Below are 27,409 nucleotides of genomic sequence, written 5' to 3' on the forward strand. Positions count from 1 at the left end.
AAAAACAAAAAAAAAAAGAAAGAAAAAAAAAGATAAGCGCGGCTGGCGCTGGCAGGGCCCTCCAGCCGCGGGGCCGTTGCACCATGGCCCGCCCCGAGCCCGAGCCGCGGCCGCGGGGCCCGCCCGGCGCTCCCGCACATGGAGCCGGCGGGGGACGCGATGGCGGCGCTGCGGGCGGCCAAGCGGGCGCTGCGGGGAGAGCTGCGGCAGCGGCTGCGGGCGCTCGGCCCCGCCGAGAAGCAGCGCCAGTCCCGCCTGCTCGGGCACAAGGTGGGTGCGGACACCCCAGGGCCGGGCCCTGCACGGCGCGGGGAGCGCGGCCGGGACTTTCCAGGCCCCGCCTGCCGACAGAAACCCTGACTCAGGGCGGCCGGCGGCTCCTCGGGCCTTGCCGGCGAGCGGGGCTGAGCTGCGCCTCGGAGCCTTCCCCTCGGCCCTCCTCGGCTGCGCCGGGCCCGGGGCTGGTACCGTCGGCGTGGCAGGGACGGCCGGGACAGCTGGCGTGTTACCGGGATGAGCAGTGGGGTGGGGGGACACACGGGGGGCTCGGGACACACACGGTGGGGAGGGACACACTTCACCCACGGGGGACTGGGGACACATCACCTGCGGAGTGCTGGGGACACTGGGGGCAGAGTGCCATACGCCCCAGGCAGTGGCACCTCGGGGGCGGTGGTGGGTGTTTATCTCAAATGTTCCACTTCACTTCCCGAGGCTGCATGGCCGGCTCTGGCTGCACACACAAAAAACTCAGCGACTGCCTGATTTGGCCTCTTGTTTTATGCCCTGTCGTCTCCCTTCTGTATCTTCCAGCAGTGTTTCTTCCGTACAATTTTATTTCTAATATAATTTTTACACTTTAAGGGATATCAAGCAGGGTTTACCTAACTGGTATCCTAGCACAGCGTAATATGGGTATGTACTTTTGAAATGTCCTGTTTGTGTTTGGATTACACAGTTTTTATATCGATGTATTTTATCATTTTAATAAACACAATAAAATTTTATTTTGCAGTCACTGCATGTAATACAGCACAGTCCTCATTTTTTTTTGCAGCACCAGCGGGTACTTCTTGATGATCTACATTTATGTGGTTATTTTCCTGCCAGAGGATCTCAAATCATTTTATAGACTTCATTTACTACTAATGTGTAGCCACTTCATGAGTGGGATGTGGCAGCACAGAAACTTTAGGTTGCAGGATGTTTAACTGGAACTCAACACCAAACCTTTTTTCTTAAAGTTGGGAATGCTTTTTATAAATTAATTAATTAATACATATAGTGTCCTACTGTCATGATAATGTATTTTAGTAATCATGAATCTTACACTTAAATATCTCAATTTTTAGCAAATACTGGCATGCATCCTCTTCAAAAATACAGCCCTCAGCCAACTTTGTAAACAGCTCACCCATGGACTACTGAATTTTTAGGAGCCCTGTGCCTTTGTCTAACTGCTGCTGATAAATGCAGCAACAGAGCACTCATTTCTGCTAGTGAAAGGACACAGATACAGCTTTTGTTTTGCTTAAAAGAAGGCATCAGGAAATATGACATAAATTGATGTTATCTTGCTGTTTTAATAATCTGACACAAATTGAAAATCGTGAGCTTGCATGAGGCAGAGTGGCCTTGTGCAAGGGGCAGAAAGTAGAGTTAACTTCCTTACAGGAGGGTAATGGAACAGGCAAGGAGAAATTTTTGAAAAGGCTGAGAAAATATCTGGAATGATCTAAGGCCAAAAATACAGCCTTGTAACATATATCAGTGCTTGCAGCTAATAAAAGAGAGCAGGTTATTTTATAACACCTAAGTAATATTTTTGGTAGTAACATCTCATTTCAAAATAATCTTTAAATTCAAAGTGAAATAGCTTCACAGTCAGACTTAGCCACCAGTATTTAATTAGCTTCTGGATGATTATTCTTTTTTAATGTTTATGCTCATGATTAAAGTCTTGCTGTTTGCATACTTTGATTCTTCAAAATTTTCCATGAGCTGAACAAAGGGCAGATAATATTTAAGTGTGGAAATTTTTTCACTCTTCTCAGAAACTGCTCCGAGTCATAGTAGGAGCCTCTTCACAGTTCTGAGAACATCTGAAATTCTGTCTTCCTGCTAATGTGTGGGTTTACATCCTCAGCCTCATATTTTTTTTCTATACAGCCTGACCAATGTGTAACTGGATGTGTCAGAGCAGATGGGACCTGTGTGGTACCCACAGCACACAACCCCCCTCTGAAAAAAGAGTTTGGGGTCTCAGTTTCTTCACCAAACCCATGAGAAGATTCAGCTCTGGAAGCCCTCAGTAGTGTGAATCACTGCTATTTTCTAGAGTCTGCAATTTGACTAAATAGTCCTCCTTTTGAACCAAAAGCTGCCATGGAAATTCTGTTCTTTCAGAGCTTAATCCCCTGATTGGAAAAAACTTAATCCTTAGTTGGTGTAGGGCTGGGCAGATACAAAAAGAAATACCAGTTTGAATTGTTAAGCTGTTTCTATGGCCACTGTAATTTGGTCTAGAGTGGGAGTTTTGGGGGGTTTTTTTGCCCTTGCAAAATATATCCATCTTCTAACTGATTAACCTGGTCTTTTAACTGCTGTGCTGGCAAGAAAGAAGGAGTGAGAATCATATCTTGACTCAGATATGGGCATTTATATCTCAAAACAAGGCCAGGGCAAAGGCTAAAGCTCAGATCAAGTTACCCTGCAGTTACACAAACACAGAGCAGAGGATTTGGTGCTCTCTGTTCTGTAAATGGTAGAGAGTTTCTCAATTTTCTGATATTTTTAACAGATTTTTCTAAGTGTGTAGAACAAGAATAAATCACATTTAAATGTGAAAGGTCCCATTTGTATTTGTTTTGTCCAGATGTAAGTAACAAAATATATAAGGTACTAGAGAATGAGAAGACAAGCTTTTAAAAGCCTCCTTTCAAATTTTAATGTGGAATTCAGTCCAGAATGGGCAGAGACATAGTGAAGTATGAGTCTGCTTTTTCACCATATAAGCCTTTTTTATTTTCACTCCTTTATTCAGTCTTTTATAAGCCCAGCACAGCCCCATGAAAAGCGAAAAATGGCAAGGCCATCTTTCCTTCAAGCTCTGAAAAATGAGCAGTAATAAGATCACCCATTAGAAGCAGGTGATGTTTAAAGTCATATATCTAAACTTGCTGGAGGGAAGACAGTTAGGTTAACAAAAGTAAGAGGGGCCAGGTCTTGGAAGACTTTGTGCTCTGCAGTCATCTGCTCTGATGCTAATTTTCTTTTGAGTTATTGCTATCAATGTGCTTCTTATTCTACCTAGGCCCGGATGAGAGATGGGTGTTTAAAAAGGATGGAAGAAAAGGAATGCTAAACCCTCATGTCTTGCATAAGCTGGCAGTTCTGACCTGCTGTATCTTTCTGCAGTGATGTTGGGCGTTTAAGGATTTGTACTGTATGGCACAGATATTCAGGGCATCGTGAGATTGTCTCCAAAATTGTTTTTTGCTGGCCCAAACCTTTGTTACAGTGTTTTGTTTACTAGCTGCAAAAATTTGCTTATTTTGATTTTGCTAGTATTAGAAGTGTTGGAGTAGAAGACAAGGTCAGTTTATTCTGTTTATGATGTATCAAAGTTTGTATCTTTAGCCTTTTTAATGAATACTTTGCTTCAGTTTGTTGTAAAATAAAGTTGGGGTTTTTCCAAAAACTTTTCATAAACTGATTGTATCCATTTCCCATGTAGGTGATTGGTCATCCCAAGTACAAAGAATCCAAAAGAATTGCAATTTTCCTGAGTATGCCAGATGAAGTCCAGACAGAAGAAATCATTAAGGACATTTTTAAGCAAGGCAAAGAGTGTTTCATCCCCCGTTACAAGCCTCAGAGCAATCACATGGACATGCTGAAGTTATCATCAGCTGATGACATTTCTTCACTTGCTTTGACGTCCTGGAATATTCTTCAACCCAGTGATGATGACAATACAAGAGAGGAGGCTCTTGATAGTGGTGAGTATTTTCTTCCTGCATTGTGTGATTGTTGAGCAGCAGCAGGAGCCTGGAGGCCGGTAGGAGGTACTCTGATAGCAAAAGTGAACTGAAATGTTACACTGAAATGTTCTAGAGAGATGCTCCTTTCTCTTGCCTGTTTTTATCCACCCTGTGCCATTCCTGTGATGTGTCAGCAGGGCAGAAACAAGACTGCAATGATCCAACTGAAAGAAAACTCAGCCCTCCACATAAATCACCTTCTGCTCTGATTAATGGACATCCTCAGTGGAGTCTCAGCAAGTGTAATGTAGAAACTCATAAAGGAGACAGGCTTGCTGGGGGCTGCCGCTGAAAGTCACGGGGATTCACAAGTTTAGGATTCACTCTGAGAACTTTAGTTTGTGCTGCCTGAAAGTTTGGGGAGTTTTCAGGTGATGCCTGTAGACTGATACGAGAATTTTCTGAAATCTTTGATCCTGCAAATTGTATTGCATGGATGAATCACAGTGCTGATACAGAGTCTGCCCATGTGGAACAGCTCTCTAGGCTGAGACCTTAGGCTGAAAATAAAAGAACTTTCTTGTAGGCCTGGATGAATATTGCAAAGCCTTTTCCATCATTACACTCTCACATTTTTATTTTGGCCTTATAATGCTGTTTCAGAAACTGGATTCTTCATAGGGTTGCAAAGTTACGAGTTCATTTAGATCAAACTTCTGTATGTGTTTTTGATCCCCAAATAACCTCTCTTTCTTAATGTAAAATTCCCCAACTCTTACAAATCTGTAAACAAACTTACTTTTTCTATGTTTGTATTCATTATTTGAGTTTGTTTTGTAAACACTTTAATATCTTCCTGAAACATCTACGGAAATGTTTAGTCTTATTAATAGAAAACTCATGTTGAACTCATGCTTGAAACCTCAATCTGGGAATATCTTCTGTAGATGGAAGTTCACCATGCAGACAACTTCCACACCTCACAGACTTACCAGCCTTTTAGTACTTGATAAAGACACATAACATTTCTGTGAGTCTGTTTGATTGAACTTGGGCTTGTATTTGCTTTGGGATGCCAGTGTACTTTCCCAGAACACTTCACTGTGTTTGTTTCTATCTTATTTTTGATCATTACCTCTTTCCTAATTTAGAATCCTTTCTGTGTCTACATTTTAGCTAGCAAGGGATTTCACTACTTCATACAACCATGCTCTTTATATGTAATAGTTAGCACAGTTACTTGTTTTCCTAATTTTTGTCAAAAAATTGTGTATATTGTCCAGATTTAAGGGCTTCTGAAGGTAACTTTTAAAGTATCCAGGGTTCTCTTGGTAGAGCTCAGTTCAGGTACTTAGGACAAGCTGTTGTACTACTGATGAGCTGCTGTTAATTGCATTTAGCAAGTCTGTTGCAGAGATCACAGAGTATACACACATTTTTAGATATGATGGGAGTGAGGACTTGTGGGTATAGACTGCACTGAGATGTATCTGGGTGCCAAGCAGTGAAGATGGGAGAAGGCAGGAACACATTTTGGTACTTGGCTAGTTCTGGAGCTGCTGCTTCCTTCTCGGCACCAGGATATGGTTATGGGCAGAGTGCAATGCCAAAAGAGCTACTGCAGTCTACAGAGATGCCAATATACCAGTTCTAGCAACTGGTGTATGTCCATGTCAGACTTGTTCTGCCTGAAACTCAATTTTAGTCTATTTGTACTGTTTGTAGAGTAATTTTGGAATAACACCATTTATATTGGAAGTCAGTCCGTGGAGAATTTTTGTAGATTACAAAGTTCAGGGGTTTTACACAGTTGCCTTTTCAGATACACACTCCCAATTTGTCCACACAGAAACACACACTTCATCTCAATATATCTTTAAATTCCTCTTGCTGGTTTTGGTTTGGTTTGGTGTGGGGGGTTTTTTTGTGTCAGTTATTATATTTTTTGAACTTTGTTACATTTGCAGGAACGCAAATTGCCTTGCTACTACATCCATCCTCCACTGTTGCAATTATGCATGGGTGACACATTTATCTCAGTGATGATATCAAATGCTGTGGTGATCTGAGGCATTTACATTGTTATAAGGAGATAACATGGTGTTACATTAGTAATGTTCCCATTGCTGGCATAAGTTGCTATGTAATTTCCAAGAAATACCCTGCAGGTACATAAATAAGTCATGTCATTTCTGAGCGTATTCATTTTGCATGGCAAAAGCTTAACTTCACACTGTCCTTAAAACTTGAGGCACAGTTACTGTGGAGAACAGCTCAGATATAGGACCGGGTATAATTTCTGCATAGAGTTTCCCAGTCTTTGGTAGCACTCACAGGCAGTATTGAATAGACATGAACACCTCCTTTTGGAGATGATCCTTTCTCTGTTCAACCAGGGTTTACCTGTTTTCATCTTGTCAGTACACCATGTTGGTATAAAGAAAGATGACTGCAGTTTTGGTAGCAGAAGTCTGTCATCTTCTCTACTATGTGTGAGTGACTAATTGACATATGAAAAGTTGCTTTCTTTGGGCTAAATGGACACCATAACAGAAAGAACAAAGCTGCAAAATGTTCAGATATTTTGGAGTAGGTGTGTGTGTGTAGGTGCATGACAGTTAATTTCCAGCTATACCTGTTGAAAGACTTAGACAACTTCTGGAGTCAGTCAGTGATACATTTTCTTCATAGGTACCAATTCCCATTTGTATCCTTGCCCATCAGAAGTATGAACTAGTATCAGGTTTTGCCTAAAGTAATCCTGCTGGTGAAAGTTCAGGCAGGTTGCAGTACTTGTTTACACAAGTGTAGGTACTTTGCACAGCTTTGGTAGGAGTAGATCAGATAAAACCATGCCCCATGTTTGTTTTTTGTCATTACTCCTACAGAAATTTAACAAACACTTCCCCAGCAGCTCCAGTTTCAGTGGTTTAGAGAGGTGGTGTGATTCATTGGGCTGGACATGGGCTTCCTCTTTTGTAATATTATTTATTACTTAAACCTGCTCTGAGAACTATGGGTGAAAAGCTAAACTCCCTGAAAGAGAGGTTATTCTTACTGGGACACAAAAAAATAAAAAGACTGAGTTGAGTATGTCCGTGTGGTAAAATCTTTGGAGGTGACTTCCTTGAAGGGAGGAAGGTAGCCAAGTTTGGACTGAAGGTTCTCAGCTGGAAGGCTTGGACCTGAGCAAATATTATGCTTAAATGTTCATAACTGAACTGAGCTGCTAACTAGTAGTTGGAGGCGTACGATAAATTACTAAATTTTAGAACATTCACCTGGGTGATGGAAAGAGGGGTTTTGGCCTAGACATTTTCCTTGGCCAAAAAATGAAATGTTGTTAGAAATTGCAGCTCTGAATCTGCTTACTCTAATGGATTGGGACATGCTTTGCTAAGAAATGTGAGAAATGGGATTATGTGTACAAACTTAATTCAGCCTCTTAATCTCTTGTCAGTTGTGCCCTGGCTTCAAAGTACATTACATAGTTCTTGTCTATCTGATCTGGACTCGTTCATAGATGAACTCAGATACAATGGCTCTTTCAACGATGCAGGTGAGAACTGCTTGCTGTCAATGAGTGCTGCTAATGAGTATCCACTCAGTCATTTGCTTTCTCTCAGTTCAGGTTAGAGCTGCAGGCCTCTTTACTGTGCATTATTCAAACCCCAGGATGGAGATGGAGATCTACATTTCTGTGTGGGCTCTTCATCACTACAGTGTTCAGTGACCTAAAGATACTAAGTGGTATTTGTTGATGGAGAAGCAGTGAAGGCTTGGGATCCTGGTTCCAGACTGAGTGGTGCAGAGGAGCTGCCCTCAGTGAGCACAGACTCTTTTGCTTGTTTTTCCAACGTTATGGTTTCTTCTCTTCCCTCCAAAACAATAATTTCCCAGACTCGTCTCCACCTTGGACTAGACCTCCCTTTCCAAGCTTTAATTTCTCTGCTACCATAATGTCCGTTTCCTTCTTTCTGCTCTTTGCCTGGCCTCTCTGAATCTCCTTCCCCAAATTTCCTACTCTGGCCTTTTTCACGATATTTCCCACTTCCTCCTGCTCTCAGTCCTAGCGTCTCATTTCAGAAGCAGTGGGGCCAACATAAATAGCTTTTCCCTGCCAAAAGGGAGGAGATCATGTGCTTTGTCTTCTTTCACTTGTCTGCTTCCAGACGTACAAGATCCTCATCCTAATTTACTCATTTCCTTCCCCACTGTGTGGACTTCTTTCTCTTTTATATTGGCTTAGAAAAGCTTTTCTGTTTAATAGTACTTTTTGTACTAAACAGTACAAAAGACATAGTTTTGTGATTGTTACTTTAGGGCAGTGCAGGATTAAATAAGCTACTGCCCTTTCTCAGTCTCTTGGTCCCCACCCCTCCTCTCCTGTGCCAGCACAGATGGCCCTGCAGCCACATTGGGAGCTATACTGGGAAACAAATCTTGGTTAGAAGTAACCCAGCACCAGTAGAAGTCTCTTCTCTCAGACAGGGCCACCACACAGATTTGGACTGACGTTACTAAAGGGCTGGAAGGAAGCTGATGATGAGGGGTTGTGTTAATTGGTGTCACGCCAAAAAGGTCTCAGTGAAACTTCAGTCATCATTTCCTTCCATGTTTCGGTTCCTGGTCTTGCCCCAGTCAGCAGGAGCAAGAGAAGACACTGGAATGGAAGTCCTTCAGAGTCCTTGCAGATGGGAGCAGGGTGGGCAAGGGGTGCTGAGCCTGCAGCTCTGGGTGCTCTGTCTTTGCTTCAGTTCTGACTTAAGGAATTTTTCCTCCTTATGTTTTCATGCTATTCCTGCCTCTCTGTGGTAAGCCACATCAGCTTGCTGTTCCAATGAAGGGTATTTTCCTCCTTTCCCAGATGAGTGGATCCAGTTTACCATGTGGCTCTACCAGGGCAACATGTGGAGAGGGAATGGGTAGCCAGGATGGAGGGAACATACCTTGAGGCACTGGCTCCTGGAGGGAGTTGTGGAGCCACCCGTGCAGCTGCAACTCCAGCAGTGGTACAGAGAGGGGACCATCTTCAGAGAGCCCCAGATCTCACCCTGATATGTCTCTCTCAAGCCTGTGCAAATGGCAGGTTTTTAAACATTAACAATATTGCATAAACACAGCTCAAATGGATTAGAATGGGGCTAAAGCCACATCATCATCATCATCACAGAGGGTACTATGAGCAAGATTTCAAGTTCTTGCCACAAGGCATGGAGCAGCAGAGCTTTCCCCATCATTGTTTTTCACTGGCTTTATTCTTGGAAGCCAGTAAACCATTTTGGCAGAAATAAAACAAATATAACCCCTCCTACCCCCACCTCAATTTGGCATAAATACCTAAGCTGAAAAATTCCAGCATTTGTCAGTATAGCAACTTATACATAAGGAATGCTGAATAATCTGCTACTACTCTACCACAACATAATGTATTTTTGCTCCTAGAAAGGAATATATTAAGAACTGAAGTTGTATTTTGTAATTTCATTGGGAGACTTCTGGCATTTTCAGCATGGGAAACTTTAGTAGCCTACTGATCACAGTATTTGTGTTCTACCTTCAAGATAATTAGTGAAATATTAACTAGATAATATGTGCTGTAACTAACAGCATATTTATTATTAATAGTGAGGAAAGATCCAAATTTGAAACAAAGTGAGGAAATACTAACATATGTCTAGCAGCAACTTCTTACAGCTTCGTTTTCACATAACCTTTTGAATGTTCACTTTTAAGGTTAGGGTAGTTTTATCTTTCTGCCCTTTTAACTTCCAGAACACTTTGAGACTTGCTGTAGCATAAATTGTAACAACATGCTGGTAGCAGAAACAGACACAGACCTGCATGGTTGTATTTGGTTTATAGGGACTATTTCTGCTGGGAAATGTGATCCTCTTGCAAGGAAAATGCTGGCTACCTCTAGGCTACAGTTCTAGACAACCTCAAGTAACTTTGAAATTATTCCTGCATGACCATTAACCCTATTTGAAACTTTGCCATTGGGATTTGCCCTGCAGAAACATTTTTGTCTGCAGAAACTCTTTTACCTGTCTTTAAACTCCTGATCATACATTCAAAGAGTCTGCATTTACTGCCAGGACTGATGGCCTTGTGATGCCATTAGTATTCTTAGTTATTCCAAATTTTAGCACAGTTCTTCAGAAGTGTGACTGAAGTGGTGGCAATACAGTCTTAAGAGGAATAGGAGTGTTAAAGATAATGGGTTGCCCCCTCCTCCCTCAAAAAAATGCACTAGAAGTGAGAGGATTTTGAAATATGAGGCACATTAGAGTTCAGAAATAAGAAACACTGTGAGAAGAAACTGGAGTGGCTTGAAGCACAGGGAAGGTCTAATATGCTTCTTCAGCTGCATTAAATGTTGTATAGCTGTCCATAAAGACATAATGGGACCACACAAAATGATGCTAATCATTCTGAAGAAAGATGTACAGTAAATAATGCTCAGAAGTAACTGAATATTTCAATGAGTTCTATGCAGATTGGGATGTATCTGGAATAAGTGAAATATGGGTACATGAAAAGGAGAGATGTTGAATATAACTGCTTAGGAAAAAATAAAAAAAAATACCCCAAACAAGATTGTAGAATGATTGAAGGTACTATTAGATTTTCTTTTCCTCTGGGAGACTTGATTAAAACTTACAGTACAAAATATGTCAAGGGATAGATTATAATTTAAAATCTTTTTACACTGGTCGTAAAAAAAGAAAACCTGAGAGCATGGCACAAAACAAAATTGAAAATCAAGGCTTAGCTCCTAATGTAATTTATTTTTTAATGAAATGATTTAAAGTTTGGAATGAACTTCTGTTTGGAGACAATGAGCCATAGTATTTTGATATGCATAAGGAGAACAAATTCAGTGCAAGTGAGGCATTAACATTCTGGTGATGAATCTTCTTTTGGAGAGAGGATGCTTCCCCTCACAGTGCAGGATCAGAGCACTGGACATTCAGTACAGCATCCTGTGTTTTACAGGAGTCAGGAGATCTCACAACTTGTACCTGTGTAGCAATAACTGAAATTTCTTCCTACCTCTGCAGCTGTAGCCCCCAGCTTATCCCCTTGAAAACAGGGTCCGGTTTCTCTTCCCAGCAGGCATTAAGTGTGTTCCTCTAAGCATCTAATTTTATTTTTATTAAGCCCTTGGCTCTGCTGCCTTCTAACAGCTGTGAGTTGTACTGGTTAGTTAGTTGTAATGTGAAATATTATGTTCCTTATTATGTTAATATTATATTATGTTCCTGCAATGTGTGAAATATTATGTTCCTTGTATTCATTTTAAATTTGCTGCTTTCAGTTCAAGTGATACTTCATTCTTTCATGATGAAAACTAAATAAGGATGTTTGATTTACTTTCCTTTTATTATTCGTTGTTAAGTTACACCTGTAGTATATCTATTGTATTTTTTCTATCAAACTTTATCTGCTTTCTTATTCTTTTATAAAAGCTTTTCTAGATTTGTAAGACTTCCAGCCATTGCCTTTTCAACCTTTACAATCTCTCTGATGTTATTTTGATAAAAAAATGCCTGAGAGAAAATTTTATGCCCAGGTAAATACACGTAGTGGCACTGGAGATGTTAATTCTTCCACTATATACCATAACAATGCCTTTTACATCAGGTCATTGGGCTCATCTCTTGCTGGTGTTTCCACACAGGTACCCCACAATGACACATCATTACAAAAATGCCTGTTCCAGTATTAAAAAGATCCATAAAATAAAGTTTTCTATTATTCCATCTAGCTTGCCCCTTAGCGGGTAGAGCTAGGAGAAATCTTGCTTGGTAATAAAACATTTCAGGTGATAGCAAGTTTCCCTCAGGGTTTTTCTGCATCCCAGCCTTCAGCTGAAAGATGTGGGACTCCATCCCAGTGCTGGGATTACTCTCCCCTGGATCTGGTCTCAGCCCTTCCCCTTGATTCCTGCACCAGCTTCCAGAACTCTCTGGAACAGCTTAATAATCAACACTCAATGTACCAGGTGAAGGCAGACACTTTTAGCTGTTTTCCCCAGTGCTTCTGTTCAGATACAGGTACTACATGATACAGACTCTTTTTGATGGCTTTTGAAAAAATGCTCTGAAATGCAAAAGTTCACTTGCTTATGTGGCATCACTTTGTAATGCTTTTTGGTGTCCTTATGTCCTGAATCTCCTTCATGCAGACTAAACCATGAAGACCATGTAGTTTAATTTTAATACCACCTGTGCCAGAGTGCTTTTCCTTGTAATCATCTTAATTGTCACATCCGTATTTGCCTTCTAGCAGAAAACTTAGCAAAACAACTAAAAAGGTTAATTCTGCTGCAATCAATAAAGTTTGAAGAGAAGTGAAAGCAACATGAGCAAGGGCCTTGAATTCACTGCAAGTGACTCTCAAGAGTTTTGTTTAACAGGGGGCTACTTTTGCTCCAGTGAGTGTGAACAGTAGCATTGTCATTTTCTTCACACTGTTTCCTAGAGACAGGAGTCTTTGAAAGGCAGATCGGAGGTGAGATTCATTTCTGGAGTGTGGCAGGAGACTGTACAACAACTCATGCAGGGGGAATGCCAGTCTGCAAGTTTCTGTGGCTGCGGTAATTAATCAAAAAGGACGTTTCTGTCTCTCTTTATTCTCATTTTTGAAAAGGAAGAGCTAGCGCCAAGCTCATTTCAGTGTCTTTGTGCACATAATCTGGAGAACAGGATAGGAAGGTTTTTGCTGCCACATGTAGGGAATGTGGATTGAAGATGTGGTTTGGTGAGACAGCTGAGCCCTGCTCGCAGCCAGCTGGTGCCAGAAAGGACAGTCCTGCTGCCTTTTTCTTGTGCCCAACTCTGTGCTCCCCTCATCTTTTGAGCTTTGGTACCATCTCTGGTACTCCCTGCTGAGCAGATTCAGCTCATGAATCTGGCAGAAAATTGCAACTTTTTTTTCTTTTTCCTAGAATTGGTGTTCCGCCAGCTTTAGTGGGCTGTTAAATCAGGTCAACACTTTTCCAGCAACAAAGATTTGTCTTTCTGGCACAGTTAATCCCTGCTGTCTTTGCTGAGGTTCAAAATATGTTGTCATTTCCCCTGTAAGGTGGGAAATTCCTTTAACTGGCCAAGAGCTACTGGCTTTCAGGGAGCAGAAGACTCAGGTGCTGTTTCACAGTGTAAGGGATAGCTCTTGGTCTTCGTGTTTGGCAACACACTGAACTCAGTTCCTACTTGTACTGGCTGTTGTGCATGTGAGATGGAAATGAATTTTTGGGGTGTAGATGAGGGCAAATTCCTGTCCAGGCGTGACATGAGGTCCTTTGCCGGCAGGTGTCAGTATTCCATATATTTACCGTGGAGCATTGATGTCATTTTGGCTTTTTTCCTATAATTAAAAGCTTATCCAGGCATTGTACTCACACACACAGGAGAACAAGTGCTCCAGCCTAATTTCCAAAAAAAATCACAGGGTGGAGTGAGGGAGCTGTAGGATTTGAGGGAGAATCAAGTTTTTTAAATGGTGCAAACTAAAAAAGATAAAATCTTGTGGTGGAAGAGCCAGGATTTCTCAGCTGTTGTGACGTTAACATACATGACAATAACAGTGAAGGTGCCATCACCTCCTAACCAGCTGACTCTGCATGTTCAGTTAACCCTGCCTGTAGCATGCCTGATGTTCACATCAAGTGGTGTCACTCCTTACAGGACTCAGGTTTATGTACTGACTTAGATGTTGATGTCTTACCTGTTTATATTTCACAAGCAGTTCTGTGAATTTTATGGTAGGCTTATCTGCTGAGTGAGTCAAAGGGTGTTGGAAATATTGATAGTGATGCATGAAGTATTGAAAAACCCCCGAATGATTCACTTCTGTCCTGTTTTGACTTAAAAAATGCCCAGACAGAAGCATGCAAAAGAGTGAAGAAATGAAGTAGTGCACGTGCATGTATATCCATTGGGAGTATTTAAATGAGTGCTCAGACAAACACTGTGGGAAGTGTAGCTGACAAGATCTTAAAGAATTTCACATAAGAACATGTAAAGATGCACAAAATCCCTGTATTTTAGACTGCAGCAGTACTCCAACATAAACAGTTCAAGCATCAATGCCTTGTGAGTTTTGCTAAAGAAACAGATTTGCAGTCAGCATTTACTGATTGAACAAGATATGTTGATAGACTGTAAAGTAGCTCAAATGCCATTTGACCTCTGTTTGGAATTGCTCCTTGGTACATCTTGTTTAAGAATATTTCTGTGCTTTAAAATCAGAAGAACCGAGGTGCAAGCCTTGGAACCAAACATTTTTAGTTTCCCATGTTTTCCCAATCAGACTGTGCTCACATACTGGAATATCAGGAGCAGATAAGTCATTTTTCACAGACTGATAACTGAGCAGTCCTGAGCTATTTTTTCCCTTACTTTGAATTTGCAAAACCAGACATTTTTGTAGGTGTCACTGAGTGATCATGGTTTATTTACAGGACTTATGCAGACCTGATGAATAATAGTGAAGTAGAAAAGTACTTTTCAAATTTTCTTTTAGATAGATACTTGGTGAATTCTGAAAATGAGACTCCAGACCTGATCTTACTGTAAGTTAAACCTCAGGGGTAATGAGTGTGATGGTTATAGCCTCACATAGCCTTTCCACACTGTGAAAAAACCAACTAGAAACACAAGTCTTAGCCTCATACAGTATCTTCTCTGATGACACATGAGAGGATATTCATCTGTGGGGCAAAATAGGTTTGTTTCAGCAGGGCTGAACTACAGCTGATTCTGTGCAGTGCACTTAACCTTTTGGTTGCATTGGCACTAAATTTTGTACGATTTTGGTTTAAATGAATTCAAAATATGAGGGTGTTTGCTTGATCACAGCTCAGTAGCACAGGAGCTGATCAAGCAGCTTTATTAGTGTGATTTTCAAGTTTAATAACGGGCGAGTGGCTGCCACTCAGTTGTTTTAAACCGGTATGACTGATGGCTATCATGTAGCTTCTCAGGGAGAAGTATAAATATTTTATTATGCTGTAGTTCAGCAGGGCAGGTGTGAACTGTGGAGACCAATGTTTCATGCTGACACACAGCACTGACATGGATGAGTAGACAGATAAACGCTGAGTTGCTCAGTGCTTGTTTGTAGATTCTGCTGATGGTTCTATTTTCTGCAAAATATTTTATTGGAGTAATAACAGGAGCTGTCTGTGTCATGCTAGTGGACCAATTACCTGGAGCACCAGGATTGCAGAGGAGAGTGTGCTTGACATCTGTGTGGATGAAAAAGGTGAGTTAAGGGTGTGCATGGATGTGGGCAAAATGTTTTTAAAACACAAAAGACAAAGCCTTCATAGTACCTGCAATTCCCATGCACAAATAGGAGTGGAAATAAATGGAAATTGCTGGTGTTAACAGCATTTCTCCCTGGAGAAGCTAAGGCCTTGCAGACCTCATGGTGTGTCCCATAGCAGAAGGTCATCCATGTGAGATTTGAATGTGATACTTCGATTTTTGATTCCTGTGCCTGGCTGGTGTGTGCTGGATAAGAGCAAGCAACAGATGTCTATGAATAGTTAGAAAACAGCAAGTCCTGCTGAAGTGATGTGGTGCTGCACATTTAAAGATATTCACAGTAGGGAAACACCTGGAGAAAAAGCTACTGACTGTGGTTTAAAATGAGATGTTTTTTCAATCCAATATCAAACACAACTTTTAATCCTGTTAGGTAACTATTTGGGATCATAAGGAGTCTACACAGTGAGCACTAGAGGAGAGCTATTTGTGAACAACCAACACCAAGTAGCTACAAGACAACTGATTTTTCTCAGACTCCTGTCAGTAACTTGGGATATTTTTCATGTAGTTCCCAAGGCTGGTGCAGAGGAGAGACAGGGGACAATGCTGATTTAGAACAACTGAGGATCTGATCCTTTATGTTTTAACTTGGGTTTCCAAGAAGATGAGACTTCACACTGAGCTGCTGATCCTATATCATGTAAGCAAATAAGAGTTACAGGTTAAGAGTTTCCTTTCTTTTTAAAGGATTGCATTTGCATTTTAGCAAACTGGCTGGGGTAAAGGCTGTTTATGTCTGTAGTCCTCTGTGTTACTGGATGTGCACATCATTGGTTTTGGATGAATGATTTTTTTCAAATGTTTATCAGTTAAAGCTAAGGGTAATGTTTTTGTCTCCTTGCTCATTTGATTGGGGGTATAAGAGTATCTGTCTTCTCCAGGGCTTTGTGGGAATAAGAACTTGTTTCCTCTGGAAGCAATTCCAGCCCTTCAGGAACCATGTGCCTTGGTACAGCCTGGACTAGGCCTGCAGCAAACAGATCTGGCATTTCCCTTTTTGACCTTATACCGAGAGACGTGTAAGAGCAGAGATGCTGTGCTCGAAACCAAGGGGAGGTTTTTTCCAAAGGGCAAAAAACTTTTTATCTGGAAGGAAATAGTAAGTGTTAGTAACCTCAGTAGTTGTGCTGGGGGCACCCAGGGCATTCCAGGGAGAAGCCATGAAGGGGAAAGGTTTTGTTTTGCTGCCACATAAGTGAAATATTTACTTTTGGGGAGTTGTTTTCCCTCAGATCTGGTGATTAACCCTGACCACAGTATTAGGTACTGTGTAAATACAGAACAAGATGATGATCTGTGCCCTATAGAGTATGTGTTGAAAGCAAACACCTACCCAAAAGGCCTAACTATGCTGCTGCTCACAGTAATTAAAGATACAGTAATGACTCTGTCATTAATTAGAACTTTCTGACTTATTTCAATTCATTGGCTTATGCCCTGCATGTCACTAAGACTGACATTTAGGTATTAGGATCAAGTGATTGAGTTACTTTTTCCCTTGGTGCTGGGCTAGCAGATATAGAGGTAGCAGATGGTTACTGCACCCTTTCCATTCTGAAAAGTAAGTTTTTCCTGCAAAAGTGTTGGGGTTTTTAATCCATTGTGGTCTTTGCTAGATCAGAAAAGGACCAAAGTAAGCTTTCATTCTTTGTATATGAACAGCTCTCAAATATTTTTCATGTCCACAGAGGTTGAAGACAGACTGATCTGACATTGTTATGGTGTGTGTAGCAACAGGAACACTAATTTCTTTTAAACAGAAAGCTGTTCTCCTGGTTCTTCTGGTTCGGCACCTTATGGAACCATTTACATCCAAAGAAAGCAGGGCGAGACCCTGACGGCCACTGCAGAGCGAGCTGTGCGTGCAACAAAACTAAGCACTAAAAAGCTCATTTTTGCCTGAGGTACCAGGCTGGGAGGATCCAGCCATCCTTGCTGCTGTGAGGAGCAGCAGCAGGGACACACAGAGCTGATCATTGTTGACCTCTTGTAGTCGAGCTCATACAGTGTCTGTGCTGTGAGCATGATTTTTATGAGAACGTTGCCATTCTTTACAGGCACACAGGAGTTGCTGCAGCTCGGCTTCTGCCTCATCCTCTTGTCAGTGCTTTTGAGGAGAGAATCAAAGGGTCCCAGCTGCCACTTTGATGGGTCCCAGGCACTCTGCTGTGTCCACAAAGCAAGTGGCAGCAAGGGCTGAGAAGTTGGGACGACAGAGTATTTCGGTTTCATCTTCCATTACGACTGTCAAGCTGTGCAGGGGGAGATGAGTGACCCCACACAGCGGGTGGCAGCAGGCTGGTGGAGCCCCTTCGAACCTGGGAGGAGAGAGGCCATGCTGGCTGCTCCTTCAGAGGGCAGAACAAGTCCCCAGCAGTCTTTACATGACCTGTATCTGTGCGGTTTGACGGACTCTTCTATAATTAACCATTGTCAAGAACACTTCTGAAAATGCCGGCTGACATTTCAAATGGGAACATCAGATTAAGAAGAGAGGTAATGAGGTGCAAGAAGAAAATCCTTCCCTGGGGAACAAATCAAACCTGATATCATCATGAAAGGTAATGAGAAATGCACTACCAAACTGAGGAGGTTCACTGCAGCTGCCTAGAGGAAACAAAACTATGTATTTCTATTTAAAACATCAAGAGGGGATGATGATGTTTTGGTCTGCTGGTTGAGTTAAGGGACACTCAGTTTGCACACCTGCCTCTTGTGTGTAGTTTTGCCACATGTTTCCTTAGTCCTTGGGCAAGACATTTCACTTCTCTGGGACATAAGGTATGTCTGATTGATGTAAGCAAGTCAGTGCAAACTGTGTGTGTTACACTGATATGACAGGTTTGGAGGCTATGACTGGATCTACACTGCTAAATACCACAGGGATAAGTGGTACAGATGAGTCCTGTCCACACTACACAGAACTTGGCCTATCTTCTTTTCTGATCACACAGGATACCTCTGTGGCCCTAAGGCAATACTGTTTTGTTTTAATCTCTTCTACAGTTTGTAGTATTTCAATACTCTCAGACCGTATGGCAGACCATCACAGGAGTGTTTTTGTAGCGTCAATTTGAGGATTTGCGTTGCATATTCTGGCATGTGGCAGAAAAATCTGTGTCTGTCTGGAGGAGTAAGAGCAGTTTTGTTGGTGTGGGAGAATTGCACAGTGTTGAAGAAGGCAGACCTGTACCCTTCTGTCTTTACTGCCTGTGGCCATTATGTCCCCTGGAGCAGTCACAGGTGTCACCTGGGCTGGCAGTGCCAGACTGTGCTGACAATTAAAATATTGACCACCTGTGATCCTGTAAATCAATTTGTTTTCTGTCTATGCTGCATTTAGCAGTATAAGTGAAGTCCGTGGCTGTGTGCCCACATTGATAGATAAGTCAGGGTATATTGTTTCACATATGGTGCTCCACAGTTGAAGGAGCTGTGGCCACAAGAGCTTGTGTCATAGATACAGAGAGTATTAGGTGACTGTCATAATAATTACTAAGCTTACAGATATACCTAGTAGCTTAAAGTGTGTAAGAAGCATGGATATTCCCTACACAAAAGCTGAGCAAAACTTTGTTGCTTGAGAGAATGTTTTTCAGTCTTTGGCAATTTGCAGACCATATGCAAGTTTTCCAGGAGAAGCACAGATTACCTATAACAAAACCCTCTTGACTGGGGATGTGCTTTCTTGAGCTTCTGGCATGTGGTCATAAAGATAATTTCAGATTGAGCCCCACCTTGTTACTGCAGAGTAATGTGTTTCAGTTGTTTTGGTTTTTTTTTAAAGAGAGAGAGATTTAAAGATTAGCCTTTCCATCTTTGGCTGAAAATTTCAATGAATTTAGGTTAATGTTTCTGCCATCACTTCTAAATAGTTTGGCATTTTTAAACTATTTATACCAGTTTTTAAAGTCTAGAAAATCTGTTCATTACTGAATTTGGTGGGTTTCCTTATTTTCTAAACTAAAGCTGCTGATTTAGATTTTGAACACATTTTAATATTGATTCTTTTTAACAAAGAACCACCAGCTAATGACTAGACCCATGGGAGACTGGACATTACAAGGAGAGGGCCAAACATAGGTGAAGAATGTGAGACTTCCCTTAGCTTAGTGTGTTTTTTGAGGCACTAAAACCTGATGTGGTGTTTGATGCCCAAGTACTGCTCTGTGTTCTCAGGGACAAGGATGCCATTTCACATGGCATCTGCTGGATGTGAGGACAGAGCAAGCCTGCAGAGCATCCTGAGTGTCAACCAATAGTCCTGCAGGGCTGGAAGAGCTTGGGAGCATGAGGACTTCATACCAAGAGGAGTAAGATGCTCTTACCTTCATCTGCTGTCCTGTTGATGTACCCTCATTGCTGATAGCAATCTTATGTGTCTGCAATCTTGGTCTCATCTGTGTGTCACCTCTCTTCCTGTGACAGCTCTTCCCCCACACTGCCACAGCCACCACAAAAGGTTTTGTTGCTCCCCAAGTTATGTGGCCCGAAAGCATTTACTCCCTGCAGCATTCTGCCATTCATTCCAGATCCCAGTGTAGGATTTGTGGCTAATGCTGCTTGAGCTGCCCTTGGGCTCCTGGCAGGGTTAGTGGTGTCATTTTTCTACCAAAAGTCCTGCTCGGAATTTTAGGTAAATTTTGTGGGGTTTGAGTTGCATGGATGTCCGACAGCATGTTGTGAGTCAGAGCAAGGCAGTCAGTATCACACTGCTCCAATAGAAGAAAAATATAAAGGTGACTGTTACAGTATTTATAGCATAATTTTTCATCCTGAGATTTGCAGTATTTTGCAAGCTTGTTGGAGTTCTTCAGCATAAAAGCCCCATGATTATAGAGGAGCCGACTCATTAAAAGAGTCTCTGTGTCTCCAGAGAACCCTGAAGAAAGTACAGTGCTTTAATGCATCTAAATTCACTTGAGAGTGGCTGGTACTATCGGTTAAACTCCATAGGAAATGTATTTCTTCTCTTCACTGTTTTTGCCATTTCCTCTTTCCGTAGTGTTTCCTCTGAAACATCTTCTTCCTGTCTGTAACACAAATGGAAGGAGAAATGGCACCTTTTTACTCTGCAGACTTGCCCCCTGTGTCTGTTCCTCCTGCCAGCAGCAATGACTGCAAGTGTTTCCTGCTTTTTGTCATGAGAGGCACCTGGAGAGAAAATAGCTAAAATAGAATGTAAGGCAGAATGTGTTTCATTCTCTACATCTTTAGTGTTTGGTACTTACTGGTTTCTGGGCCACCTGAATACCCATGCAAGGCTGATGTGAGGCACATTATGGAGAGGATGAGTAAGAGTAAGAATAGGAGTAGAAGCAGTAGGAGTAACTTGGGGAGGATTTGACTTGCAGAGTCTATTACTGACCTTGCTAATGGGGAGATACCAGCTGGTTTCTAGGTCCTAGTCCATAGGCCTGACAATTGGCAAGTGGAAATGTTTTACTTTCAAACTGAGGAGATGTGACATGGTAAGTCCAACATGATGTACATGGTAATACCATGAAAATGGCATCTCTTTTCAGGAGAGGCCATAATTCTGCCTTCGGCCTTCTTTTTGTCTTTGTTTGCCATTTGGCATTTCACTCATTTCATTGTCCTGTGAGTCAAAAGTTGGCTGCAGCGTGGTCAAACACTCAGACTCCTCTTTATTTCAGTGTTACTTTGTGGTCTGCCCTTTGACTAATTCCCTCCTCTTACTCCCCTGACCTCCTTGTTTCTTGACTGTATGATGCTGGATTTGCAAGACTGATGTTCTCTGAGCATTTCACACTGTGTTGCCTCGCATATTTTATATCGATGTTCTAATTAACTCATCAGGTCATGATGGATGGGTGTTTATGTCAGTGACTCTTCTCTGAACAATGAAGACTGCAAGGAAATCTCCAGGAGCCTGGGAAGTGTGTGCAAAGGAGTTGGTTTTATGGGAGCTGTTAACATGCTCTTCCAGGCTGAGTTTGGGGATGATCCGTAATCTCAGATGGGATTCCCTGGCAACTGAAAAATTGCTCAGCTCTGGCTTTTTTGGTACATGCTCCCACACATTTCCTTGAATGGTGGGCATCATTCCTCTGCTAGATCTAGTGAGAGCAGCTCTGTCCCAAATGGCAGGAAAGAGTAGGTTTGGGCATAGAAAAAGCAGAAAAGTACTTGACAGGTCCTGACCCTGGTGAAGGAGCAGAAGCTGGTCACAGAAAAGCTGCTCAAGGCTAAGTACTGTTCCTGTAAGAAGGCAGAAGCAGTGGACTGAGACGCAGTATTTGCTTTCTTTCCAGACTCGTCTCAGCTGTCTTTTAGTCTGTGCTGGCTTTCCACTCCCTGCCCTTCTCTCCTTAAGTGTCTGTCTGGTTCAGCAGCCAGAAATAAAACATTTAGTTACATTGTGAAACTGGTAAGTGGGGTGTTCCCGGGTTCAGCAGTCAGTACCAGGCCAGCCAAGCTCATTTGTTTAGAGGATGTTCTTGCAAGACCTCACACTGAATGTGCAAGCCTTGCATGAGAGATGGAGATGCACATTGGCAGCCTCTGTGCCTGGTGGACTCTCAACATGGCAGCCTGTTTCCTTTGCCTGCCTGGCAGTGCTGTGAACCAGCTCCTAAAGTGAATGTGCAGCTGAGTGTAAACTGAGTTCCCTGGTGTGGTTCTGATCCCCATCTGTTCATAGGGCATGAACAAACCAAGGTGATCAGCAGCTCATGCAGCTTGTTCCAATTTCTTAACTGATTTTGAGTTCCAATCAAATGCAATCTCACAGGAGTCTTGGGGAGCCCATACGTCCCTTTGGAAGGAGTGATATTCAGGGCAGACAAACAGAATGGTACTGGAACAACAGTGAAAATTGCTGAAGGCCAAGGAACAAAGTCCTTTGGGAGAAAAGGAACCTGACATCATGAAGAGACAAGCCTTCAAACCTTCATCTTGATATAAGAGGGCAAATACCGACTTTTAGAATAAACTGAATTCAAGGCTCTTTGGATTTGGGAGGTTAAGAGAAGGTTCGTGACATCTTACAGTTGTGTCAAGGATATGTCTTCTCTCTCTCTTACATGTCTTCTTTTCATTCTTTTTTCGTTTTCTATTTGTGTCTGATGTTGAAGTTGATTTGATTTTCTGATTCCTCCTGCATTTAATTTCCCTGAGTTCAGTCTCTGCCTGGATTTAGAGTTGTGATCATTAGTATTTGGAAGTATGGGGTTAAAATGATAAAATAAATTTGTTAAAATATAGGGGTCTTTTTCTTGTAGCTTTTCAGGATCTAATTATTTTGGAGCTGATCTAGTAAGAAATTGATAAGATGAAAATGTAAATTTGCAGGTTTAGAATTCAAAGTATTTTTCATTTGATCAAAGAGAGGGAAGCAGTTTGCAGAACACACAGCTTGTGTCTTTGCAAATGTCTAAAGTTATGTGATTATAGTCAAGCCATCAGGAAATCCACAGGGCATCCACTAATGTTTATTTCATTTTTCCTACAGGAGGTCTTGACCTTATCTTCATGCCAGGCCTTGGGTTTGACAAAAAAGGCAACAGATTGGGAAGAGGGAAAGGATATTATGATACCTATCTTGAAAGATGTATGAAACATCCACATGGAAAGCCTTACACAATTGCCTTGGCTTTTAAAGAACAGATTTGTGAATATGTGCCTGTGACAGAAAATGATGTTCCAATAGATGAAATCCTTTATGAAGACTGCTGAAAGCATCTTGATACCAACCCACCTTCAGAGCAACCAACCAAAGATGTCAGATCCATCAATCATGGGGTTTTTAATTGTCTTTTATGACTTTGGGAACAATAAAATACACTATTTGTGTTTAAAAAAAACCCAAGCAGTTTAAATGTGGTAATAGTAGCGAGGATTGCTTTATTTGCTTCTAATTAGCAAGTGTCTGGTGTGAAGTCTTATTCTAGAATCAATAGAAACAGGAATGTGTGACTGTTTATTACAGTAAGAATCATTTTTTCTCATGATATTTTTGAGGTACAAGCTTCTTGATACTTAGCAGATTTATTATTCCAGTTTAAAAGTAAAGTGTCTACTAATGGCAGTTCTTGATCCATTCTGGAATGAGATACTTGTTATGGTAAAAGTTCTTAGTACTTGAATATTATGTACATCCATGAACAGAAAAAGAAATTGCCGGATGAGTCCTAGAATAAGCTGAGAGAAAAATGATGATTGGAAAAGAGCCTTAATTTTGGTGTATACAATAATTTTGACTCTTTACTTGGCTGCTTGCAGTTTTCTTAAAATAAAGGGAGTATCTGTTAAAAAGGCTGAAGTCCATAACTATGGTATATGGTTCTTTCCTTTAACTGAACACAAGATTGTAATGTAGTCTAAAATGTGCTCACTGAGTTCTCCATCTGGAGTGAAACAGCTCTTTTTTGGTAAAATACTATTCAAAATTACTTTAAGTTCTCTAATTTTGTACATGGACCATTCATAATATCCCAAAATACTGTATGAAGTTTGAGTGCTCTCTTAAGTGATAACGAGATGCTAAGAATTGCAGAGAGCAGGTGTAATGGACTGAATATTTTGGGGGGAAGGTTGGTTGTTCTCTGGTTCTCCAGACCATCCTGGAAATCAGGAAGAAGATAGTGGGTTTCCTCTGCACACTGTCCTCATAGCAACAGGACACAGTATTTCCAATCAGGATCAATCAAACTGTCAGAATTTTGTGTTTCTTCCTTGGTGCAATTTCACTTTTTATGTTTAAGTCTTCCCTCAATCAATAAATCAGTGCATTTATTTTCACCAAACTGCTCTGTCATCATTTAAGAATCCATGAATTCTTAAGGACCAGATGCAGAGCAGAATGACCATAAGACTTTCTAAGCAGTAACTGTTACTGGGAACAAAACCATGCATACAGCACGTACAAACCTTTTCATCAGAATGCTTGTGTTCAGTTTCATTTCCATTTTGCTAATGTAGTAACTAATTAAACCCTCTTGCTCTGGAGTGAACATAAACTTAGCAACTGAGGTCTCCCTGGTACTTGCTGGTACTTCTCCACCCTGTGTGAAGCAAGGTCCATCTGGCTGAAGATCCCTTCAGTGTTGGTCTGCTGGGCATCCCACCAGTTGTGTACAGGAAAGCTGCAGCCTGAGCAGGACGGTTGGTAGCAGCTTGCAATATGGGTTGCTTAGTAAAATTATGGTGATCAGACTTGGGTTTCCATCCATTCCATATCAAACTGTTGAATCCACCAAGTGAAAGGTGTGTTCATGGGTGCACAAAGAGTTGTGCAAACAGAAACTGAGGTGGCAGTATCGGCCATGGTGTATGCATGGAGTGTCCTCCAGCTCCTGTCAGCTCTGAGTGCTCCCAGCTGTGCTGCCGTACAGGAGGGAGACAGAATCTTACAGTTCCAAACCTTCAGGGAATAAATATGATGAGAAAATTGGACCTTTTTTATTTCCCACAATCCCTGTCCTGGCAGTATTTTAATCCCTTCTTAATTTCTGAATTTCTGTTGGCATATGGAGAACAACAAAACAAAAAGATGGGGTAGGTTTTGCACGTGGCAGACCTGTTTCAGGTTTGTCTCAAGGCTGAGTTCACCTACCACATTAGGCTCAGCACTGTGCCATGTGGCCCAGCCTGCCATCACCATCAACAAAGCCACGCTGAAGCCAGTGCCTGCCACAGCAGAAACCTGGATCCCACGTCTGATGGATGTTTTAAGTGCATGTATTAAGTTCAGTGCTTTGCAGCCCTTTGGATTAGCTTTTGATCTTGCTAGCTGAGCTTTGATTTATTCATTACAATGAGGGCTACTTGGCTTGTAGGTATTTTACTACAGATGATACCAGGTGAACCACTGTGCACTGAAAGGCCAGGATATGGGAAAGAGGCTTCAGAGCCAGCACTAACAGCTGTACAGAAACAAAGGGCTTAGAGAGAGACAAGGACTTGGGTTTGTTGTGTGAGAGTTCAGAATACGAGGGGGGGAAGTAAAAAGCAAGAGTTGGGATGCAAAATACAGGCCCTCATCCAGCACAGCCGCAGATGGGCACCAAGCTTTGTCCTTGTGGGCTCAATGGAGTTGCTGGAATTAATTGGTGTAGAAAAAGCAAATGAGCTTTGGAGGTTTTCAGGACTTGGGGCAAGGAGTGTGTGCAAACTCCTTATGTCTCAGGTCACTTTTTGATACATCACGGAGCCATTATTTCCAGCTTTCACTCCAGACTGCCCTTTCGGCTACAGCTGCAGTGGGAAAGGATGAGACTATTTAATGTACTGCAGCACTAGAACAAGAGCTGGTGCTTTGTTTCTTGCCAGCTTGCTTCTCCTGAGTCCAGAGTTGATCATTACAGACTCATTGACCAGGCTGAGTGAGCTGCAGGACCCTGGATGATGCAAATAGGTCTTAACATTTGGCTGGTGGGCATAGTAAAATAATATTTATGTATATTGTCTTGAGAATCACGGAGCTAAATAAATGTGACAGTTTTCATTTGACATCCCCAGCCTTGCTGCTGTCGCTCAGGGTTTTCCTTTTTGCCACATAACATGAAATCACTGTCAGTTTGATAGTATATAGCAGTGCTCCCAAAGCACAAGGGTTAGGGGGGGTGGTGGGTGCATCAGGATTATTTACGTTTGCTATGCATGAAGTGGCACTCAGGGAGCAAGGCAGGCTGCCAAGACAGAGAGAAATCGAGGCTGTCTGGTTGCTCTCTTGTATCTCTCCATGCTGGATTGTCAGGGTAGGATTTATAAAAATTGCTTCAAAACAGTATCATCTTTCCTCAAATGGACGTGCCCCCGTCTGGTGCAGCGAATGCCATTATTGCTATTCTCATGACAAAGCGTCTATCAATCTCCACTTTGTTTATAAACAAATCTGCCTGCCCTGCATCAGAAATGGATAGACTAAGGAAAAATACCATTACCAAAGGAATAAGTTAATTATATTTCAGGATCTCAGCAGGGAATGCTATCTCAGAGTATTCAGTAAGATCTGACCAGTGGAGTTATAATTAAAAAATGTCCCCAGGGAGGAACTTGTAAATTATTTACCGTAAGGGGCTTTTTCAGGCTCTTTTAGTTAATTACACAGTGTGGAAGAGAAAGGCCTCAGAAACAAATTAACTAAGAGGTTGAAATGGCTTTGTTAAAATCATGTTCACAGCTAAGCAAGCGGGTGACTGTGAGCAAGGTTCAAATATAGGACAAATCTTTGACAGCTGACATTGCTCATGGTTTAAAAATCTTATGGAAAGCACCAAAAAGTCTGTGCATAGAAAATGCAATTGTTGGTTTTGTCCAGTACTCCTACTGGCCTTGAAAGGCTTAGTAGGTAGTCCAGATCTGACAGTGCTTCATGGCCATTTGCTTTGTGGGGAGGAACTGACATTCGTGGGCTTTTTATAGGGTACAGAGGAAACTGGCTGGATTTAATGATCTTAAAGGTTTTTTCCAACCTTAACGATTCTACGAGTCTATGATTCTAAGCCCTAGCAGAGGGAGATGAAAGATTAGAGGTAATGGAGAGACAGAATAAGAGGATCCTGGGATGGTATAAATTTTCCATCACTCTTTCACCATCTAGGCTGTTTTAAGCTCAAAAACCTCCTGGTTAAGCCTTAGTGGAAGATGGGCCAAGTGTGGTCCTTGGTGCCAAGAGACATGTACTCATGCTATTAGGGGTTGTGTCCTTTTCAAATATGTGGGTGAAAACAGCTGGTGTGACCTCTGGTCAGAGACGGAGACTGGAAGTCAAGAGACCAGAGCTTCCCGTTCATCTCAACCACTGACTCATTGCTTGGCCAAGGAGGAGGCATTGTCTAATATTTGTTTGCTGAGGAATAAGGCAGCCAGGAATATCTATCTGCCTGCCTGTTGATGCCAAATTCTATGTGTGTCATGGCCTTTCACCTGCAGTTGCCCTTGAATTTATTTCTGAAAAGCCCCACATCTGCTCTGGCATTATTACCAAAGAGCAGCCAGCCAGGCACAGCTACTGGGGACCATTTACATACCTATAGTACACTTCTTTACCTTGGGTCTCCTTTTTCTCTCAAATTTATTGCACTTACATATCTTGCTTAGATGGAAACAACCCTACAGTTA

General features: G+C 41.8%; 1 protein-coding gene across 1 annotated transcript; it reads left to right on the top strand.

Moving 5' to 3' along the window:
• Positions 1 to 23,602, top strand: MTHFS (methenyltetrahydrofolate synthetase). The gene is made up of 3 exons (XM_071568865.1): positions 1 to 270; positions 3,737 to 4,001; positions 22,797 to 23,602. Exons 1-3 carry the CDS (start codon positions 139 to 141, stop codon positions 23,018 to 23,020), a joined length of 621 nt encoding a protein of 206 aa, XP_071424966.1. The 5' UTR covers positions 1 to 138; the 3' UTR covers positions 23,021 to 23,602.
• The last annotated feature ends 3,807 nt before the right edge of the window (positions 23,603 to 27,409 follow it).

Source organism: Pithys albifrons, chromosome 13 (genome assembly GCF_047495875.1).
Source record: "Pithys albifrons albifrons isolate INPA30051 chromosome 13, PitAlb_v1, whole genome shotgun sequence".
NCBI classification, from domain to species: Eukaryota; Metazoa; Chordata; class Aves; order Passeriformes; family Thamnophilidae; genus Pithys; species Pithys albifrons.

What these genes read in the sequence shown, in the direction of transcription:
- MTHFS (XM_071568865.1), top strand. Translation starts at nt 139, where the DNA reads ATGGAGCCGGCGGGGGACGCGATGGCGGCGCTGCGGGCGGCCAAGCGG. An exon ending in CCCGCCTGCTCGGGCACAAG is followed by an intron (nt 271 to 3,736) that starts GTGGGTGCGGAC and finishes TTTCCCATGTAG; the next exon opens with GTGATTGGTCATCCCAAGTA. An exon ending in AGAGGAGGCTCTTGATAGTG is followed by an intron (nt 4,002 to 22,796) that starts GTGAGTATTTTC and finishes TTTTTCCTACAG; the next exon opens with GAGGTCTTGACCTTATCTTC.